Source organism: Pelodiscus sinensis, chromosome 1 (assembly GCF_049634645.1).
Source record: "Pelodiscus sinensis isolate JC-2024 chromosome 1, ASM4963464v1, whole genome shotgun sequence".
Lineage (NCBI taxonomy): Eukaryota > Metazoa > Chordata > Testudines > Trionychidae > Pelodiscus > Pelodiscus sinensis.
This window is the reverse complement of record NC_134711.1, coordinates 133,937,746-133,960,038: the sequence shown is the minus strand read 5'-3', so window position 1 is coordinate 133,960,038 and position 22,293 is coordinate 133,937,746. Positions and strand designations below refer to the sequence as shown.

General features: G+C 49.7%; 1 protein-coding gene across 1 annotated transcript; it reads left to right on the top strand.

The window, feature by feature from the left end:
* Window positions 1–417: 417 nt before the first annotated feature.
* Window positions 418–9,271, top strand: LOC142818986 (antigen WC1.1-like). Its single transcript, XM_075902624.1, has 9 exons — window positions 418–1,764; window positions 1,843–2,157; window positions 2,946–3,257; window positions 4,646–4,708; window positions 4,792–5,106; window positions 5,504–5,539; window positions 5,948–6,085; window positions 7,759–7,854; window positions 9,036–9,271. The coding sequence occupies exons 1-9, from the start codon at window positions 1,359–1,361 to the stop codon at window positions 9,158–9,160; spliced, it is 1,806 nt and encodes a 601-aa protein (XP_075758739.1). The 5' UTR covers window positions 418–1,358; the 3' UTR covers window positions 9,161–9,271.
* Window positions 9,272–22,293: the final 13,022 nt, after the last annotated feature.

Genomic DNA, 22,293 nt, shown 5'->3' with positions numbered 1-22,293 from the left:
TATGATTTTAAGAGTTATCCTGGCCTGATGATTTGTATTTATCCCCAGTAGATACTGCTTAACATCCTCCTTAGTTACCAACACACTGCATAGTTCAACTTCATCACATAGTATGAGTATACATCCTGCTTCTATTCAAAACCAAAAATGTTTACTAAACACCTCTGTCTGATTTGCATCATTATAAACTATGTTGTCACCTCCATTTATGAAGGCAATATACCTTTGTTAGGGTTTTTGTTTTGTTTTGTTTTTTGTTTTGTTTTTTTGCTTCTAAAATACCCTAAAGTTTCTTATTATTGTTCGTATTCCCACCAAATAGTTTCTCTGATAGCTTTAGCTTCCCTTATCAATGCTATACATTTTATAACTTTTAATATAAATTGACTCCTATTGAATGTGCTTCTTTCCATTTGTTGTGTATTTGATATAAAATATATTAAAGGCTCCCTCTCTAACTCTCTTCTCCCTAGAGCACATAGGGTTCCAGCTGGTGAACGGCAGCACAGCCTGCTCTGGGAGGGTGGAGATCCAGATTCGTGATGCCTGGGGAACCTTCTGTGACTCACGCTGGGATCTATCAGACGCCAATGTTCTCTGTCATCACCTCGACTGTGGAGTCGCTGTGTCGGTGCCAGGAGGAGGGCACTTTGGGAAGGGAACCGGCTCTGTCTGGGCAGACACATTTCACTGTAAAGGGACTGAACCCCATTTGGGGCACTGCCCTGTCACTGCCCTGGGGGCCTCTCCGTGCTCACACGACAATGATGCCGGTGTGGTTTGCTCAGGTAAGTGCAGGAGCAAAGCTGGATTAGTGACACCTGCCCTCAGTGTGTGACACTGCCCCAGAGCAGGGGGACCTCAGGGCACAGTGAGGGGAGGGGGAGCTGGATCCTCAACCTTGCACAGTAATAATGACTGTATTGCAAGTGAGATACATGTTATCACCAAAGTGTAATTATGACTGGGGAGAGGGCTGGATTCTCTAGGAAGATCTTCAGCAAAGGTCTGTGTATTCAGGGCAGGCGTGAAGGATCAAAGTTTCCTAAATGTCACCAACTTACTTCCCCCACCCTTCTCCAAATCATGACTTTGATAGTGTTAGGAACAGATGGGCATTCCTCTGGGCTCTGTGGGTTGGCGGCAGTAGGGGGGTTCCATGTGCCATGGGTGTGTCTACACTTGGTGCTAGGGACTGGCACACTAAAATAGAGTGCAGCTCTGAGCCCAGTGTCTCCCAGAAGTCCCTTCCAAGCCCCGGTCAGTGTTACATGCCTTAAAGCACCCTCCTCTTAGAAATTCATAACAAATCTGCTCAGGTTACTCCTCTGAATTCTATAACACACTTGGTCACTGGGATGGTCCATAAAACTTCAAACATTGCCCAGTGTTTGCAATGCAACAGGGACTGTTATTCAGTGCATCTCCTGTCTTTCCTAGGCCCAGGTCTCGCTGGGGCACTGCGGCTGCTGAGTGGAGATGGCCGATGCGACGGCAGAGTGGAGATTTCCCTCCGAGGTGTGTGGCACAGGGTGCTGGATGACCAGTGGGACATGAACGATGCCAGCGTGGTCTGCAGGCAGCTCCAGTGCGGAGCAGCTGAGAGAGCTTATAACCCCCCTTCGTCTCAGCGAGGAAAAGGCCCCGTGGGGCTGAAATGGGTCCAGTGTGCAGGGAACGAGACTCATCTGACCGGCTGTGACAACTCCCCGTCTGAGCCGGCCCAGGCAGGAATTGCCGAGGACGTCGGTGTCGTTTGCTCGGGTGAGTCGTTTCCTGATCTCACACACGTGCTCTGGGCAGCAGGGCGACAAGCACTAACCGCTGGGATCTGTCCCGCAGGGAGCAGGCGGATCAGGCTGGCGAATGGGCCGAGTCGCTGTGCCGGGAGAGTGGAGATTTATTACAATGGCACCTGGGGGACAGTCTGTGACGATTCCTGGGACCTGCCGGACGCCGATGTCGTTTGCAAACAGCTGGGATGTGGACGCGCCATCAATGCAACTGTCTCTGCTCATTACGGGCAAGGGTCCGGGCAGATCTGGCTGGACGATGTGAAGTGCTCTGGGAACGAATCCGATCTCTGGGCCTGTCCTTTCGTGCCCTGGGGCCAGCACAACTGCAGACACAAGGAGGACGCGGGAGTTCTCTGCTCAGGTCTGGTCTGGGAGCGCTCCCGGGAGCCTGGTTACCAGGGGATTTAATGGAGGGAAGGTTTGGATGTTTAAGGGGATCCCTGCGAACAACATCTCTGCCTCCCATTCCCTTGTGTAACTACCTATCAGAGTCACCATTAGAGAATCCTCAGCTCCCGCCCAGAGGCACTGGAGATATTGCAGGATTTCCCCGGTGTTAGAATGCTGCTTCACTGGTGTCTGAAGGAGTCTGTCATGGAAACCAGTGATGGAAGGGGGACAGGGCCCCAGTGGAGAAATAACTGGACATGAGCACCCAGGGCCATGTGGCGGCAAAACAGGCTAATGGGAACCTTGGAGGGAAAGACAGGGGAGTAGTGAGTGGGCGTGGGGACTACACTTACCAGTTATAGATGGCAGATCTCACAAGACAAACAAGTATTTTGAACAAAATTAACACATAGGTGACCTGGTCAGATCCCCAGCTATGAGACTGTCAGTCCTTAGCTGATGGCTGCAGCCTGGGCAAGAGCTGGCATCTGGCCTATCGCTATCACCATCCTTTCTGGCCTTAATTGATTAAAATCCAGACACAGCTGGGGCAATTGGTGGCCTCCCAGAGATGCCCACTCTATCGCTAATGGGCCTGTGGTGTGGAAAGGTGTCTCTGATCTTGGAGTGACTCTCTCTGCCGTTGGCTCCTGAGGAGAAGCCCAAGGGTCTCACCTGTGCCTGGGATTTCACTCTGCACAACCCACTTCATGTGAGAGTAAGACAATTTAAATTCCCTTTTTGTGCATTCCCTTCTAGAGTTCACAGACCTGCGGCTGGTGAGCGGCAGTGACTGTGCGGGGCGGCTGGAGGTTTTCTACAATGGGACATGGGGCAGCGTTTGCTCCAATCAGATGTCTGGAGTCGCTGTGTCAATCATCTGCAAGCAGCTGAACTGTGGGGACAGAGGGAATATTGAAGCAGACTATGCATATGGAACAGGCTCTGGTCCCAGATGGCTGGACAATGTTGTGTGCAGGGAGTGGCACAGCTCCCTTTGGCAGTGCCAATCAGACCCCTGGAATGTTGAGTCCTGTGATGAACGTGAAGAAACCTATATTTTTTGCACTGGTAAATCTGAAACTATCTGCACAGGCACATTCGCACACATACATACACAATGGGCTCGTCTACACTGGCCCCTTTTCTGGAAGGGGCATGTTAATTTCAGAGGTCGTAATAGGGAAATCCACGGGGGATTTAAATATCCCCCGCAGCATTTAAATAAAAATGTCCGCCGCTTTTTTCCGGCTTTTAGAAAAGCCAGAAAAGAGCGTCTACACTGGCTCCGATCCTCCGGAAAAAGCGCCCTTTTCCGGAGGATCTTATTCCTACTTTGAAGTGGGAATAAGATCCTCCGGAAAAGGGCGCTTTTTCCGGAGGATCGGGGCCAGTGTAGACGCTCTTTTCCGGCTTTTCTAAAAGCCGGAAAAAAGTGGTGGACATTTTTATTTAAATGCCGCGGGGGATATTTAAATCCCCCGCGGATTTCCCTATTACGACCTCTGAAATTAACATGCCCCTTTCGGAAAAGGGGCCAGTGTAGACGTAGCCAATGGGTGCGTCTAGACTGGCAAGATTTTGCGCAAAAGCAAAAACTTGCCAGCTGTCTACACTGGCCGCTTGAATTTGCGCAAGAGCACTGACTTTGTAATGTACAAAATCAGTGCTTCTTGCACAAATACTTTCATGCTCCCGCTCAAGAAAAAGCCCTCTTGCGCAAGAATACTTGTTCAAGAGGGCCAGTGTAGACAGGGAAGAATTGTTTTGCATAAAAAAGCCCCAATGGCTAAAATGGCGATCAGGGCTTTCTTGCGCAAAATCACGTCTAGACTGGCCACGGATGCTTTTGCGCAAAAGCACTTGTTGTGCAAAAGCATCTGTGTTAATCTAGACGCTCTTTTGCGGAAATACTTTTAAGGAAAAACTTTTCTGTTAAAAGTATTTCCGCAAAATCATGCCAGTCTAGATGTAGCCATCTGTTTAATTCATGGAAGGGTTAGCATAGAACTTTTGCTGTTGCTCACAATTCAGTGGAGATATATTTAAATTCGTAGCAAAAAAAATGATCTTTTCAGTCTTTTTTAGGGGAAAAAATTGTCTGATTAACAACAAACTTGGAAGTTAATTAATTATATAAGATAAGGTGCCTGAGATCCAAGAAAAGCCTCTCCATTGAAACTATCATTAGACAGTTCTATGGTGATTAATCTTTTTGGGATGAACAGTCAGAGATGAGCCCAGGCTGTGCAGTTTGGGTCAGGTCTAGAATTCCCCAAAAGTCTGTGTGCCTGTTAACCGTGTGCCTGAGTAACAGCTGAAGGGCAAATTAACAGGATATTGAATGACCAGAATTCACTTTGTACAGCACTGAAATTAAGGGTTTATAATATTGTTAAATTCTATCGCCGTGTCACACGCACAGCCCAGCCCATTCACTCAGCATTTTCTCTCCATAGGAAAAAAAGCAAAACTGCCTCAGCCCTCGTTTGCTGAATGCCCGAACTCGAAGAGCTGCACAGGTATCTCTGCCTCTCCCTGTCCCCTCTTGCTCCCTGAGGGTTCCCTGCTGTGCCAGTAACATGGGAGGTTTCTGCATTTCCAGACCGGGACAAGCTGCGCCTCGTGGGAGGAGAGGGCAATTGCTCGGGCCGAGTGGAGGTTTGGTACCGTGACTCCTGGGGCACAGTCTGTGATGACTCCTGGGACCTGGCGGACGCTAACGTGACGTGTAAACAATTGGGCTGTGGAGCAGCCGTGTCTGCCCTGGGCGAGGCTGCATTCGGCGAGGGGACTGGTCCCATCTGGGTGGAGACGCTGGATTGCAGAGGGACAGAGTCATCCCTCTGGGACTGTCGGTCCAAGCCCTGGGGTGACAGCAACTGTGGCCATAAGGAAGATGCCGCTGTGAGTTGCTCAGGTAAGTAGCAGCAGACTTCTCTGCAACATGCTGTGAGGCCCTCCCCTCTTCCCACCTTGGTCACAGACTGGTCCCTCCCATCTCCTGTGTGCAGAAACATCATGGCTTCCATGGGGTCGAAGTTTTCTGGGTTCAGACTGACTCAGGCATCAGCCCACAAAGCCACTGCAGCTCTCACATGCCCCATATGCTGTTTTGTCACTAGAGGCCTCAGCATTGCACAGAGCACACGGGACTTGGGCCCTAAATCATAAACTTGGGTAGAGGCCCCCTGTGCTGAGTCTGTGGGGGTGACTTCTGGAAATCCTCAGGGACTCTGAGGGGATGTTCTCCTGGTTACAAACACGTCCCGTCCCCCTCACTCCACGCCCCAACTCTCCTCCCTTTCCCCTTACAGGTGTGGCACAGAGGATGGATTCGGTGAATATTCCAGGTAAAGAATCTCCCTCTCCCCACCAAGGGCTGCATTTCCCTGGGGCTGGGTCCCACGGGAGAAATCATAGAATCATAGAACCATAGGGCTGGAAGAGACCTCACAAGGTCATCAAGTCCAGCCCCCTGCTCTAGGCAGGACCAATCCCAACCAAATCAAGGAGCTGCAAGCCACAGCCGGAGGGCAGGGCCCTTTCACATGGTCTGTGAAATCTCAGGGCCAATGACTCTGCCTGCTGAGCAGGAGGATTCCTGTGTAGTGACAGGGCCGGGCCTACGAGTTAAGCAGCAGCCTCTGAGTTCCCCCCACCGCAGACTGTTCCAGCCCATTACCCTGTGTTCATTGTCCCTCGTTCCCCCCAACTCTCACTGACCCGTCTCTCCCTGTGGCCTGTTCCTTTCCATCCAGCTCCCCCGCGCCGCCCTGCGACCGACAGTGGGACATTCACGGTGCCCGTGGTCGTCTGCATTATCCTGGGGGCCCTGCTCTGCCTGGTCTTAATCATCCTGGGTGTGCAGGTGCAAAGTGCCAGGGCCCAGCGCAGAGGTGGGTCCTGATGAGTGTCACTGTGTGAAACGCCCCTGCAGGAGCAGAGGCTGCTTGTGTCAGGGAGAGGGGATGCTGGGCTGGGAAGGGTGGCTGAGGGTGCCTGTCAACTCCTCTCTGATTTATTGTTTCAACCGATGTCTGGCAGTGGAACAGCCCAGCCATGAACTCTGGAGATGCTACTCAGCAGGGAGCGTCACAGGCTCAGGGAAGCTGCACCTGTACCCCCCTCATGAGGTGCTCCAGGGTGCCTTGTCAGACCTTAGGCCTCTAGCTGTCTCCCTCCTTTGGACAGGACCCCCTGTTCCACCAGCTTCTGGCCTGGGCGGTTGGAGACTGCAGGCTCCTGCCTTCCCCTGTGATCCCCCTGCAAATTAGCCTGTTTCCAGGCCAGCCTCATACTGTGCTCTCCCTAAGGGCTGTGAGCAGTGTGCTGCCAGCAGTCACAAGGTGTCAACCAGCTCTCTCTCAGCAGACTCCACCCTATTTTTGGGATAAAAGCATCTCAGAGAAACCACAGAGAACAATAAAACTTTCTCCCTATTTACTGAACAGACCAGAAATTCCCCTTCTTCCACAGCAGCAGCCCCCAGATCCCTCTGGACAGGAAGGCAGTGGGTTTAACAGGTCAATGGAGTCCCATCCTCCACAGGTGCTGCCATGGTCACTGGACCCCTGGTTGCAAGACTTTGGGGAGGAGGGTTTGATGTATTATGCCATTTTCATGTTCTGGGATGGCAGGACAATCTAGGCTTCTCTCAGCTAGTCACTTCCTTGCCATTGCTGAGGCCTTGGGCATGGCTGGCACCTCAGTCCCTCCTGCTATCTGCCTGGGGATGACAACAGCTTATGCCCTTGAGGACTGACATGCTTCAGTCTGACTGTGTCTGTGGGGTCAAACAAGGGGGTGTCTGGGTGACATATGTGTTATACAGGAGATTAGACTAAATATTGTAATGGTCCCTTCTGGCCTTACACTCAATGAAAAAAAGTGTTAGCACTATTTTGCAGATGGGTGTAAACACCAGGGCTATGTCTAGACTGCAAGCCTCTTTCGAAAAAGAGCGTCTAGACTGCAAGCGGAACTTTCAAAAAAGCAAGCCGCTTTTTCGAAAGAAAGCAGCGAGTGAGTCTGGATGCTCTCTTTCTAAAAAGCCCTGTTTGCATTCAAGAACGCCTTTTTTCAAAAGAGCACTTTCGAAAAAAGGCGTTCTTCCTCGTGAAATGAGGTTTACCGCCATAGAAAGAAAAGCCCCGTTCTTTCGATTTAATTTCGAAAGAACGCGGCTGTAGTCTAGACGCAGGTGAAGTTTTTTCAAAAAAAGGCTACTTTTTCGAAAAAAAACCCTGAGTCTGGACACAGCCCAGGGTGGGGGAAGAAGGATGCAAGGTGCTCCAAAGGGGAATAAACAAGATTAATGGGGTGAGATTTGAGATGAATTTGAGGAAGCTTCCTGACAGGGAACTTGCCCTTGGAGCCATAATCAAAGGAAGACTGTGGAAAGGGAGGCTGTCCCTGTTACCTGGTTCATTTAAATCCTGGGCAGAGCAGTGGGAATGTGCAGTAGGTTTAGGTTTGCGCTAGGCCCAAGGGGCGGGAGCTAGATGATCTTATAGCGTTTTCTATCTCATGGCTCCTCTGACTCTGTACAAACTCTGCCCTTTGTTTTCAGGTGCCCAAAGACCCTCTGATCCCTTCTCTGATGCAGTGTACGAGGAGATTGACTATAACCTGATGAGAGAGAAGCAGAAGATGTTCGGTCGCTCAGGTCAGTGTGTCTCATGCTTCACAGGGAACAGCTCTCCAATGTCCTTTCCATCTCAGGCCTTAACCAAGAGGTGAATCATTGCAGCTTCAGCCCTGTTAGCTTGACATTGGAGCTGAGCACAAGGTTCATTACAAAATGTTTGGGTTAAAAATGCAGAATCAGAGACACCAAAACGTTTCACAGATTCATGTCAGTTTTACTCAGTTCTTCCAAGCACACACACAAATTCATTTGACTTCAATACTTTCTAAACAAAACTTCTTGTTTCTTTTAATTTCAGACTACTTGTCTGTCTGAAATTGCCTCTATTTTTATCTGTAAATATTAAAAAAAAAAAAAAAAACAAATGTCCTAAAGAACACAGAATGGTTTCTTCAACATTTTGCATTTTCCACAAATGTATAAAAAGCTCAACCCCGAATGTTTGTATTTATTTATTTATTTTTACAATGGCCAGAGACCCAAACTATCTGTTTTTTGACAAACTCTAGCTGGGCGAGTTGGTTCTGTGGTGAGACCTGTCATTACTCTGGTGGACATAGGGAGATTCGCTTCCTTTCCACCATACTCTAGGGCTACGTCAACACTGGCATCCCTTCCGGAAAAGGAATGCTAATGTAGCACTTTGGACTAGGCAAATCCACGGGGAATTTAAATATCCCCCGCGGCATTTGCATTAACATGGCTGCTGCTTTTTTCCGGCTTGGGGAAAAGCCGGAGAAAAGCGCCAGTCTAGACGTGATTCTCCGGAAAATAAAGCCTTTTCCAGAGGATCTCGTATTCCTACTTGAAAGCTATTGGCTTGGCTCGGCCTAATCTGGAAATGACGGATTCATGGGGCAGGCAGGTATTCACACCCTAAATGCTAGACAGACCTCTGTGGCTGAGGTGGCCCAACCATAGTGAAACTTCCCTGGGTCCGCAGCCAGAGAGGCTGTTGTTACTCACCCCATCACCGTTCAGGTCAGTTTGTGTCATACCCTCCATTTTCCATACTCACAGGGAGGTTTCTCTTGGGGTCTGTGTCACCTCTCACCACTCAGAGTGGTGGTGATCCAGCATCTCCCCTGGAAGGAGGAGCAGCTTGAGCCCTGAAACCTTGCATCAGGCCCTGAGTGAGTGCCCAGGGCCATGTCTCAGCTGCTCTCACTGGGGTGAATTTCTGGTTTTCCTCTCTCCAGGCTCCTACTCAGATGGCTCCATGAGGAAGCTGCCATATTACACAGGGGACAGCGAGGGAGAAAACAACCCTGGACCAGAGCAAGGTAACGAGGGAGGAGCAGACGCAGGCCAGAGACCCAAATAAAGGCAAAGCAGAGAATTGCTCTGACACGTGCTGCAATCACAGCCGTTTCCCCTCACTTGGCTCCCACTTCACACAGCTGGGTCTGAGCCTATTGAACAGGGTTTCTGTCAGAGCCTCCGGATGGAAACATGTGACCATCTCTGAGCACAGACCCCCTGGGAGTGGCACCCAGTGAGTTCCCCAGCTGAGTCGCTTTGGATAACGGTGTCAGTGCCTATCGAGGCTCATCTCCCTGCCCAAGAGAGGAGGAAGTTTATGCAGTGTTGTTATTACAGAGGGGCCCAGCCCAGCTCACAGATCTCAACCCCCTGAGCTGTGAGGGAGGCAGATTTGCTGATTCTGAGATTTGTCCAGCCCTGGAGCTCAGTTTTGCAGCTGGTACCTGTCGCTCTAATGCAACCAAACCCCTGGATCTGAACTTCCTGGCCTGGGCCTGTCTCTAATGACAAACAGGGCGGCATTTCCACCCCACTGCTCTCCAGCAGCCCCTGAATTTAGGATCGGACACTGGACAGATGAGCCAGTTGTGCTGAGAAGCAGGAGTGTGGCCAAGCTGAGCGCTGGGCCGCCTGAGAGGCAGGTGGAGAGCAGGACTCACAAAGAACCAGGCCAGTGAGCACCCAGCAGGAGCTTTATTCCCTGCAGCAGGGACATTCTCCCTCCCCAGTGTGACAGGAGCATTCATACCTGCCTGCAGGGTGCAGCTGGAGTCACACGGGGCAGCTGTGGCCTGGCAGCGCCCAAGTTCTGGACTCTGAGCTCGGCACAAGCCCGGCTCCGGCGCCCATGACCACACACAAAGGAGCTGCTGTTGGGTTCTGCAGGGACAGGACTGGCCCCTGGTTGTTCCCGGGCCTCCTGTTTGACAGTAGCTCTCTGACGTGTGCCCAGCTCCCCATGGGCACCTGTGACTCCCCTCCCACGTGCCATGGGATACGCCCTGATGCTAAGGGCCACGGGCTGAGTGGGGTGTTTGCTGTTCCAGAGGGGGCTTCCCAGGAAGGGTCTGAGCTGGATTATGACAACATGGAGGAGCTGGCCTGGAACGAGGTGCCCCAGACTCTGGATGGCCGAGGTGAGCAGTGTGTTTCCCAGCAGAGACAATAGGGGCTTGTTAATAAAACCACAAAATGTACCAAGGGATGTCTTCTAGCAGCACCATGCTGGGGGTGCTGACTGGGTAAGTGGCCCCTGCTCTCACCTCAGGCCAAACCCTTCCCTCTGGCCCTCTGCCCCAGGGCTGGACAGGAAGGGAGCCCTGGCATTCCCCTGGGGAGCGGGAGTCAGGGAATGGGGTGAGAAGTGCAGGACTCCGGGCAAGGCGTGAAGGCTCAGAGCAGGGGGCTGGAATCAGGGGGGGACTTACCGGGGCTGCCCGTGGTGGTGAGGCTGGCACTGCTCCAGTGGCAGTTCCTCTCTGGGGACTGGGAGGCAGCTCTTCCCGGGGAGGGGCAGAGGGCACAGCTGCAACCCTGACAACATTGCTTCTTGAGGTGGGAGCAGACAAACCACATGGACACAACCAACAGGAGGAGCCATTAGCCAGGGATTACAGCCCCCCCCCCCACGGCAGAGCCACCACCAAAGCCAGCACCACCCTCACTGTCACGCATGGCTAGTATACTCCCCCAGACACCCCAGCCCCGAGTCCTGCACCTCCATCCCCTGCCCTAAACCCCCCACAACCTTCCACCCTTTCCCTGAGTCCCCTGATCCCTGCCTTGAGCCCCCCACATCTTCCAATCCCCCGCCCTGAGCCACCCACCCCCTGCTCTGAGCCCCTCCTCACACCCAGACCCTCACTGCTACTCCCCAACACCGTTTCCCTTTCCCAGAGCCACTCCTTGCCCCCAATCTCTCACTCCACTCCCCCCCCCACACAACCCCTTGCCCTGAGCTCCTCCTCACCCCCAGAACCTGAGCCCCACACTCCTGTCCTGAGCCCCTCCTCATCACCAAACCCACACTCCTTCACCCCTCACCCCTTCAACCTCCTGCCCTGAGCCCCATACCTCACATCCTGAGTCTTCCATGCCTATACCCTTCTCTCACCCCCCATGCCTCCCAAACCCCTTCCTGGACTCCTTCACCCCTTACTTCTCCCATCTCCTGCCCTGAGCCTCCCCCCCCCCACACACCTCCCAACCCTCTTTCTTGACAACTGAACCTCTACTCACTAACCTGAGTCCCCCCCATACCACTCAGATCCCCTGCCCTGATTCCTGAGCCATCCATTCCACGCCCTTACTCCTGCACATCACCAGAGTGGCCACCAGGGAAAGTTGGGGCGGGCTAGCCTCCCACTAGTTCAAATTAAGTGGCTACACAGCCCTTAATTTGAACTACTTAATTCGAACTAGGCGTTAGTCCTCGTAGAATGAGGTTTACCTAGTTCGAATTAAGCGCTCCGCTAGTTCGAATTAAGTTCGAACTAGCGGTTTGTATGTCTAAGTTAGTTCGAATTAGCACTGTAGTGTAGACATACCCTTACATACAGTGCAACTCCTCTTCCTTTTCTCCCCTGCCTGTTCTTCCTGATCAGTTTATACCCTTCCATGACAGCGCTCCAGTCATGCAAGTCATCCCACAAAGTCTCTGTTATCCCAATCAAATCGTAGTCCTTGGACTGGGCCATGGCCTCCAATTCTTCCTGTTTGTTATCCAGGCTTCTCGCACTGGTGTACAAACAGCTTAGATAACCCGTTGATCGCCTTACCCTCTGCATTTGAATCAGGGGTCCACCTTTGTTGCTCGTTCCTCTTTGCATTCCTTCCCGGTATCCGACTTCCCCATTCTCCTCAGGGTTTTGGTCACCGTCTCCCAATCAACCTAGTTTAAAGTCCTCTTCACTAGGTTTGCAAGCCTGCCCGAGAAGATGCTCCTTTCTCTTTCTGTTAGTTGGATCCCATCTCTTTCTAACAATCCTTGTGCCCAGAACAGAGTCCCATGGTCAAAGAAACCAAAGCCCTCTCTGCGACGCCACTTGCGCAACCACGCAATTACTTCCTCAATTTGACAATCTCTACTCAGTCTTTTCCCTTCAACAGGGAGGATGGATAAGAATACCACTTGCGCTCCGAATTCTTTGATCTTTCTTCCCAACTCTACGTAATCTGCAGTAACCCGCTCAATGTCGTTCTTGGCAGTATCGTTAGTTCCCACATGGAGAAGCAGGAAGGGGTAGTGATCCGAAGGTTTGATCAGTTTTGTAAGTCTCTCAGTCACATCCTGAATTCAAGCTCCCGGTAAGCAGCACACCTCTCGAGATTCCAGATCTGGACGGCAGATGAATGGCTCAGTCCCTCTTAGGAGGGAGTCCCTGACCATCACCAACCGCCTTCTTCTTTTGGGGGTGATGGTTATGGAACCCCCATCCTTAGGACTATGCATCCCATGCCGTCCAGTAGAAGTGGTTCCCTTCCGATTTCTTCCTTGTAAGGTCCCTTCCAAAGCATTCTCCATCACAGAGCCTGTGGAGAGAGCCTGAAAGTGATTACTTACCTCTGTAGGAATGGGGGATTCTTGTGCTGTCTTTTTTTTCCCCTTCTAGAAGTTATATGCTGCCAGTTCTCTTCCTCATCCTGTACTGCCCTGTCTGGCTCTTCCGCTTGCCTTGCTTGCAGGATTAAATGCTGCCTTTTATTGAGGAAGTCTTCATCCTCTCTGATTGAGTGTAGGGTCGACATTTGGGCCTCCAGTCCTCTAATTTTTTTCTCCAAAATGGTGAACAACTTGCACTTAGTGCAGATGAAATCCCTTCTTTCTTCCAGGAGGAAGACAAACATGGCACGTGCTGTGCAGGTAACAACAGCAGAACTATCACCATTCATACCTACTGTCCTAAAAAGGGTTTAAAAGAAAGACAAGAGCACCTCACCCCCTTCCTTCTCCCCTTCCAAACTCCCTCTCTAAACTCTCTGTGTGCAATCACCTGTTCACTACCTCCCTGGTCACTGACTCACTCCTTAATAAAGCCCTGGAATGCCTGATAGTCAACCCCTCCTCTCTCCCCGCACTACCAAGGCTCAGCCAATCAGCAGAGGCTTCTAGATTTCAAACGTTAATTAGAAGCCAACTGTTTCCAGCCGCCTGTCACAGCACACACTCCATGGGGGAGAGGGGGCAGGGAAAGGGGAAACAAAAAACCCCCACCACACTACACTCACAAACACAAACTCAGCACACAGCAAGAAAGCCCCAAACACAACACACACTACAGAAAGCCACTTCCCTCAAGAATCCTGTAGTCACTTCTCCCTTACCTGGAGAACTCCCTCTCTAAACTCCCTGTTTACAATCACCTATTTCTACCTTTGCTGTGAATATTCTCTTAATTAACTCACATCTCCCATCAGATGCCCCTGCCCTGCCTGGCAATGCCCTGGGGGATGGATACGATGATTCCAGAGAAGTTGCTGATCCTGAAGAGGAGCCTGGTTTGGGGCAGAATGATGGGGAAGGCGGTGAGGGGAGTGAGAGGAACAGAGATTCACGAACAGGTGAGTTTGTACTTCACTGTCTCTACAGAATGGGCTGGCTGGAAATGTGGGCTATGCTCCAAAGCAAAAGTCTGGCCAAACCAATGCTTTTGAAAAAACTCTCCTGCTCTACTCTCTTCATTCCCTTAAAGCAGAGGCTTCAGTGCCTACAATGGTGAGAGCAGAGTCCTTGCTGTGTGGTATGTCATAGCCAAATGAATAAGCTGCCAGAATCCTTCAAAATCGAGGTTACATAAGAACATAAAAATGGCCGTTACTGGGTCAGACCAAAGGTCCAGCTAGCCCAGTAGCCTGTCTGCCGACAATGGCCAGCACCAGGTGCCCCAGAGGGGGTGGACCGAAGACAATGATCAAGCAATTTGTCTCCTGCCACCCTTCTCCAGCCTCTGCCAAACAGAGGCTAAGGACACCATTTTATCCCCTGGCTAATAGCCTTTTACGGACCTAACCTCCATGAAATTATCCAGCTTCTCTTTAAACTCTGTTATAGTTCTAGCCTTCACAGCCTCCTTTTGTGGCTGCCACAACTAGATGTACTGGATTCCCACCAGTTTACTGCAAAAATATCTTATGGGCAGAATCCTATAAACCAAAGTCCTGTTACCTTTTCACAAGTGTTAGGGAGCCGATGACACTTCTTGTAAAAGTCAGGCTTTGCACATGGTCCTTGGCCAAAATTTCCCTTTCCCTCCTCATTGTGCAATGAGTTGAGACACTACCAGCCACCCCAGAGGAGATGTAAGGTGATGAAATGTGCATTGCTTAGTACTTTATAAGCATAATATGCTTGTAAATCTCAGAGGGGGAGCTATGTTAGTCTGTAACTTTAAAAACAGAGGTCATCAAGTCCAGCCCCTGCCCAAGCAGGACCAATCCCAACTAAATCATCCCAGCCAGGGCTTTGTCAAGCCGAGACTTAAAAACCTCTAGGGATGGAGATTCAACCACCTCCCTAGAGGGCTGGCCCACAACATTTTGGGACCTGTGGCGGGGAGCTCAAATGACGTCCCCATGCTCCCTTTTCTCCTGCCTGCCTGTTGTCTCTTGTGCCCTCCTTCCTCCAGCACAGCACTCCACCATCTCTGTGCATCTACAGCACAGAGAATACATCTGCACCAGCAGCAGACACAATTTTCTACACTCTGGATCCTAGTGGTGCCCCCTCTCCCCCCCGCCCCGTCTGGTTCCTGAGGTGGCCGCCTCAGTTCGCCTCATGGTAAGGCCAGCCCTGCCACTCTAGATAACCCATTCCAGTGCTTCACCACCCTCCTAGTGAAAATGCTTTTCTTAATATCCAACCTAGACCTCTCCCACTGTAACTTTAGACCATTGCTCCTTGTTCTGCCATTTGTCACTACAGTGAACAGCTTCTCTCCATCCTCTTTGGAACCTCCCTTCAGGAAGTTGAAGGCTGCTATCAAATCCCCCCTCACTCTTCACTTCTTCAAACTAAACAAACCCAAATCCCTCAGTCTCTCCCCATAGCTCATGTGATCATTTTGGTTGCCCTCTGCTGGACCCTCTCTAATGTGTCCACATCCTTTCTATAGTGGGGGCCCCCCAGAACTGGACATAATACTCCAGATGTGGCCTCACCAGAGCCAAATAAAGAGGAATAATCACTTCTCTAGATTGGCTGGCAATGCTCCTCCTAATGCACCCTAATATGCCATTAGCCTTCTTGGCTACAAGGGCACACTCTTGACTCATATCCAGCTTCTCATCCACTGTAACCCCCAGGTTCTTTTCTGCTGAACTGCTACTTGGCCATTCGGTCCCCAGCCTGTAGCAATGCTTGCAATTCTTCCGTCCCAAGTGCAGGACTCTACACTTGTCCTTGTTGAACTTCATCAGATTTCTTTTGGCCCAATCCTCCAACCTGTCCAGGTCACTCTGGACCCTATCTCTGCCCTCCAGCATATCTACCTCTGTCCCTAGTTTAGTGTCATCCGCAAACTTGCTGAGGGTGCAACTTATCCCTTCATCCAGGTCATTAATAAAGATGTTGAGCAAAACCGGTCCTAGAATGAATCCTTGGGGCATTCCGCTAGAAACTGACCGCCAACCTGACATAGAGCCGTTGATCACTACCCGCTGGGCCCGACAGTCTAGCCATATTTCAATCTATTTTACAGTCCGTTTATCCAATCCATACTCCCTTAACTTGCTGGGAAGAATATTGCAGGGCAAAAGTTGAATGAAGCTATACAACTTCAGCCGTGTCAATTGTGTAGCTGAAGTCAAAATAGCTTAATTCTGAAAAGAGCACTCTTCCCCTGACTTCCCTTATTCCTCATGAAATGAGGATTACATGAGTTGCAGTAAGAAGTCCTCCAGCTCAACATTATTTTGAAATAATGGCTTGTTGTGTGGACACTCTTTGTTATTTTGAAATAACATCAGTTAATCCGAAATAACGCTGCCGTCTAGAGGTACCCTAAGGTATCACTGAGGGTATGTCTACACTACAAAGTTAGTTCGAACTAACGGATGTTAGTTCGAACTAACTTTGATAGGCGCTACACTAGCGCTCCGCTAGTTCGAATTTAATTCGAACTAGCGGAGCGCTTAGTTCGAACTAGGTAATCCTCATTCCACGAGGATTAAGCCTAGTTCAAACTAGCTAGTTCGAATTAAGGGCTGTGTAGCCCCTTAATTTGAACTAGTGGGAGGCTAGCCCTCCCCAGGTTTCCCTAGTGGCCGCTCTGGCCAACACCAGGGAAACTCTACTGCCCCCCTCCCGGCCCCGGACCCCTTAAAGGGGCACGGGCTGGCTATGGTGCCCATGCCAGGTGCAAGCCTGCCAGCACCCATCTAGCAGACCCTGCACCTGGCACGGCTCGAGCCAGCCACCCGATGCCCCCCAGCCCTCCCCCTCTTCCCGGGACCAGGCTGGCGGCTCCCGGGAGCTTGCCCGGGACCACAAGAGGCGGGCACCCGCCTGGGCTAGTGCGGACATTGTGGACCTCATCCATGATCTCCGCACTAGGCACAGGAAAGTGGCCGGCTTGGGCAGGAGAGCTGCCAGCCTGGCCACCCAGGAGCAGGTGTGCAAGAGAATCAAGGGGGTCCACTGAGACCCCCGACCCTGAGCCCTGAGCTTACAATGGCCATCCTGGGTCAGACCAAAGGTCCATCTAGCCCAGTAGCCTGTCTGCTGACAGCGGCCAACCCTAGGGACCCTGGAGGGGATGGACTGAAGACAGTGACCAAGCCATTTGTCTCGTGCCACCCCTCTCCAGCCTTCCACAAACCTTAGACAGGGACACCACTCCTACCCCCTGGCTAATGGCACTCCATGGACCCAACCTCCATGACTTGATCTCACTTCCCTTTAAACTCTGTTCCAGTTCTAGCCTTCACAGCCTCCTGCAGCAAGGAGTTCCACAGGTTGACTCTTTGCTTTGTGAAGAACAACTTTCTGTTACTAGTTTGAAGCCTGCTACCCATTCCTTTCCTTTGGTGTCCTCTAGTCCTTCTTTATGGGAACTAATGAAGAACTTTTCTGTATGCACCGTTTCCACCCAATTCCTGCTTTTAGAGACCTCTATCCTGTCCCCCCTCCGTCTCCTCTTTTCTAAGCTGAAAAGTCCCAGTCTCTTTAGCCTCTCTTCATATGGGACCTGTTCCCAACCCCTGATCCTTTTTGTTGCCCTCCCCTCTCCCAGCCTCTCTCTTCCCCTCTCCCACCTCCTTTTCCCAGTCTCCCCCAGTTTTGTTCAATAAAGACAGATTCCATTTTGGAAGACATGTTATCTTTATTTTGTACATCAAGAAGAGGGGCTAGGGAAGGGTAAGTGGAAGAAGGTGAGGGAGGAATGGGGCATGAGCCCCCGAAGGGGAGGACTGGGCTGGCTCTGCGGGCTTCTGGGGGTGGAAGCTCTCCTGCAGCCCCCCAATTGTCCCCTCTCCCCAGATGGCAGCCTGTGGCAAGTACAGCCGGGCTGATGGCCGAGTGCTGTGATGTGCCCAGTGTGGGCACTCAGGGCACTCCGAGCCAGGACTGCTTTGCAAGCGGGGCACCCCTGAGAACTGTCTGTCCGGGGTGGGGGTCGGGACCCTTTAAGCGCAGCCCTCGGCTAGCCTGAGACAGCAGCTCCACGCTCTAAGTCCTCCTCTGATGCCCTGCCGGCACTGCTTCCGGCCATCCTTAACCCCGGTTCAGGGTCCACTTAATGTGGACGCGCTAGTTAGAATTAGCAAAATGCTAATTCGAACTAGTTTTTCGTTCTAGACGCGTTAGTTCAAATTAGCTTAGTTTGAATTAACTAATTCGAACTAAGTTAGTTCGAATTAGCGCTGTAGTGTAGACATACCCAGAATTACTTGTTTTTATAATGTAGTTATGTTCATTTTCAATGCAGAGTGAAAGTTATGATGCTTTTTATTATGCCCTTCTTGCTTGTAAGCGTTTGGGTTTTGTACACCAAGCAACAGGTAGCTGCAGCTGGTGCTTGGCAACTTTTATCTTGTCTGGAAAACAAAGATTTTAATTTTTAGACTATGGATGATGGACTGGAACTTGTCATAGACCTGCCAGAAGACTGATGGGGGAACAATCCTAAACTTGCACCAAACAGCAGAGATTCTCAAACTGTGGAGCACAGACTGTATTCTGGGGGTACATGAGAAGCCAGAGTAGACAGCAGTGGCTCCTCTCTGGATGCCCAATTTTCAAAGCAACACCACTACTAGTAGCAGCAGCACTGGTAAAATGGCATGGTATGGTGTTGCCATTCTTACGTCTGTGCTGCTGCTGGCAATAGTGCTGCCTACAGTGCTGGGCAGCCAGAGAGTTATACACTTACATGGCCCTTTTTATTCACTTACATGGCTCTTTTGCCTTAGTGCAGTGGTCACCAACCAGCAGATTGGGATCTACTGGTAGATCTTGGAGCTTTTGACAGGTGATCCTGACTGGTTTGGCTGTGAGGCTGTCAGGTGCCAGCACTTCATCTGCCTCTCTCAGCACTGCTGTGCTGCTCCTGCCCTCTGCCTTGGAAGTGCTCCTGACTCCTGGGAGCCTCCTGCTTGCTATGCAGGACACAGGAAGAAGAGAAGGGGAGTGTTGATGTTAGGGTGTCCCTCCCTGAGATAAGCAGTGCCCAGCTGGAGTCAGCATTCCAAACTCTGGCCCCAGTCCTGAATCTCTTCTGCACCACTGCCCTAGCCCTGAGTCCCCCTGCACCCAAACTCCCTCTGAGCGCCAGCACCCTCAACCCCCTCCTGCTCCTCAACTCCCTGCCCCAGGCTCAGCTCAGAACCCCTCTCACACTCCAGATCCTTTTGCCCAAGATCAGAATCTTCATACCCCTTCCTCGAACCCCAGTCCTCTGCCCCCAGCCTAATAAAAGTGAGTGAGGATGGGGGAAGGAAGGCAGATGAAGAGAGCAGGGGTGGAGCCTTGGAGAAGGAGCAGGAAGGAGACAGGGTTAGGGTGTTTGGGTTTGAGGTGGATCCCGGATTGCATTTAAACTCAAAAAGTGATCTCGTGTTTTAAAAGGTTGGAGACCACTGCCTTAGTGAGAGTTGCATGTTGATTTTTAAAAATGGTATATGTACTTGTGTGGCAAGGTATGTGTACCAATTATTGCAGGTACAAAGAAAGGGGTCATGATAAAATAAGTTTGTTTGCCATAGAATGTATCCACTGACTGAATGTATCTCCCTTGCTATTATCAGGTTGGAGTCTGCACATGCTAAGGAGCAAAGTTGTCTCTGGGGTGGAGAAGGAACCCCCATCCCTGCTTCCTGCAGACACAAGTTATGATGATGTGGGACATGGTAACTCTGGGGGATCAATATCAGAATAATTTGATTGAACAAAATAGCATTGTGATTATGTAAATGCTTTGCCTCTTTCTCTGAGAAGTGCTTTCTTTGCTATGATGGTCCAGAAACAGTCCTTGCTTTGTAGCATAAAATAGGTGTTTTTATAGGATTTGTGTGAAGTTGTAAGAAATACAAGTGGAAGGGGAGAAAGGTTCATAAATGTTCTCCGTAACATTTTACATTGCTGAAGAGGGGGGATGTTTCCTGCATTTTATGCCTAAAATTTCTTCATCTGGAATTTGGTGGGGGAGGGGGGGAGGAGGGTCTGTATAAAACCCCTTCTGAAATTCTTCCCCACAGTGGACATTTTTCTTGCCAGGGCTCTTTAGGAAAGGATGAGAATAAACATACCAAGAGTCAAGAGATATTCATCTCTTGCTGTAGCTGGCTGTATGATTGCAAGGAGGGTTTATACATCAGGCATGTGGTAACAGTGAAGGCAGACTATTTTGAGATGAGCAACATGGTTGTCCCTAAACCTAATTCACATTTGAAACCTGCAAAAATGGTACATTCTTCCTATATAATTCACACCTGAAATTAAAAAAATCTGTGAAAAGATTTCTGACTGCCAATAAATACAAATGATGAATAATTCTTCTAGGACAATACATGAATTGTATAGAAAGTAATGACAAGGAGGGAGTTGATAAAAATCTGGTTTTCCACTGAACTAATAATGCTCTGACAAGTAACAAGTCACTGTGGTGTTACTAGAAACCCCATAAAATCAATCGTGTTCACACAGCGACATGTTTATTTCCATGACAACCTACAAATATGGTTTAAAATCAATGCTGAGCTAAGGACTGACCAAAGGACAAGCCAGAAGTGTTCTCTGAATGAACCTTCAGTGAAATCAATGCCAGAACACACAGAGACTGTTGCTTTTTCACAGAAATGTCTGTCTTTCCTTTGCCATAAATCCTACATTCAGTTTGGTCACATCATCTCTAGCAGGACAGAATGCAAATAGAAACTGTCAAGGCTGTTCCCCACTCTGGTACTTCAAGTGCAGAAGTTGGGAACTGGAAAGAGACCTTAATATACCTTGCCACTAAAGGCTTCTTTTAAAAAAGCCTCCCCAAGGTCATAGACTCCCTGACCTTGGGTGGTACGCTTTCACCACCCAAATACAAAAACCCCGTGGGAGCCCAGGAACATGCACTTGGTAATTTTTCCCAGTGGAGTATCCCCAAGATCTTTAACCCTTCCTCAAGGGAGACCTTGAAAATAAACTGTGACTTCTTAGCAGCTGACCTTCAGTCCCAGGCATGTGCACACAGAACCTCATGCCTTTTTTGGGACTCAGGAATCAGATCAAGGTAATTTTATTAACAAAACAAAGATGACATATTTGGTAAAGCATACTTGGGGTATGTCTAAACTACAAACCTCTTTCAAAAGAGATCATCCAGATAGCCCCAAGTCTTTCGAAAAAGTGAGCAGCTTTTTCAAAAGAGAGCACCCAGGCAATCTGGACATTCTCTTTAGAAAAAGCCCTGTTTGCATTCAAGAACACCATTTTTAGAAAGAGCTCTTTCAAAAAAAGGCATTCTTCCTCGTAAAAGCAGGTTTACCACTGTTGAAAAAACTGCCACGTTCTTTCAATTTAATTTCAAAAGAACGCAATGGCAGTCTAGACGTAGGTGAAGTTTTTTCAAAAAAAGATCACTTAAAAAAAAAAAACCCTGTAGTCTAGACTTAGCCTTGGTTTCTAGGTGTTACAGAGCAAGAAGAAGAAAAAAAGGCAAATTATTTCCCTGGGATTCAGTTCAGTTACAGTGTACGGGGGATTTAGCACAGAGGAGTTTAAGCAAAAGAAAATAACCTGATCTCATCTAACTATAAACATTCCCTGTTCAACATACATCTCAACTGTCATGTCATTATTGCTTAATCCACTTTTCTCCCAGCTCCTCCTCTGATTCACATAGAGGGAACTGAAACAGGCAAAAGCGTATTTCATTTTAAACTTTTCCCACTCTCATTCCACTGGCTCTCCTGGCTCCCTACCAATACTTCCTGAATATCTACTGTTCTAGGTTTTAACCCTTTAGTTATTGAATGCTAGGATGTTTAGAAAAGGGTAGTACCCCTCCCATCCATCACAGAAATGTTGTGAGAAGTCACTACCAATCAACATGACCAGGAGACACATAAGGAGATAGACATGCAACAATTTACATTTACAATTTTACTTCCACAGAAAAATAAAAAGACGTTACCAACCTGTGCAATAGGGCCTTAGGTATTCACCTGTTCCAAGGGTTCTGTCCTTTGTGGCTCAATGAAAATGACCACAGAGAGAGGAAGTAGGCCCGGTGTGGGTGTTTGTGCTTTGGCAGGGAACCGAGGCTGGTGATGCTGCCTGGGGCTGGGGCTGGAGCCTTTTAGAGGGAGCAGGTGAAGGCTATTCTCTTCTTTCAGGCTGAAGGAATACGGGCCAATGTTTCTGGGTTTGGCCAGTCCATCCAGGTGGGTCATGTCACCACAGACAAAAAGAGGAAGAGAACTCTCCCTGGAATGATACGTCTGAACTTGTTTCCCCACTTTCTTTTTAAAATTCATATTGGCCCTCCTTGCTATTCCACTGGTTCAAATATCATCAACCTCTGTGAGGATTTTTAGGGAGGGAATAAGGGAGTTTCCTAGCGCCTAGGTTTCCATCATGTTAAATTGTGATTCCTACAGAGAATAGCTCATTTACTCACCAGATTAGCGGTCAAGGATCAGCAGTATGGTTAGATGGTGACAGATGTTTGGCTGCATGTGTATGTTTTAGGGACGAGACCACGTAGT

Coding starts and splice junctions, on each gene's coding strand:
- LOC142818986 (XM_075902624.1), top strand. CDS start 1,359: ATGGTCCATAAAACTTCAAACATTGCCCAGTGTTTGCAATGCAACAGG. Junction 1,765..1,842: donor CGTCGGTGTCGTTTGCTCGG/GTGAGTCGTTTC, acceptor TCTGTCCCGCAG/GGAGCAGGCGGATCAGGCTG. Junction 5,107..5,503: donor TGCCGCTGTGAGTTGCTCAG/GTAAGTAGCAGC, acceptor TTCCCCTTACAG/GTGTGGCACAGAGGATGGAT.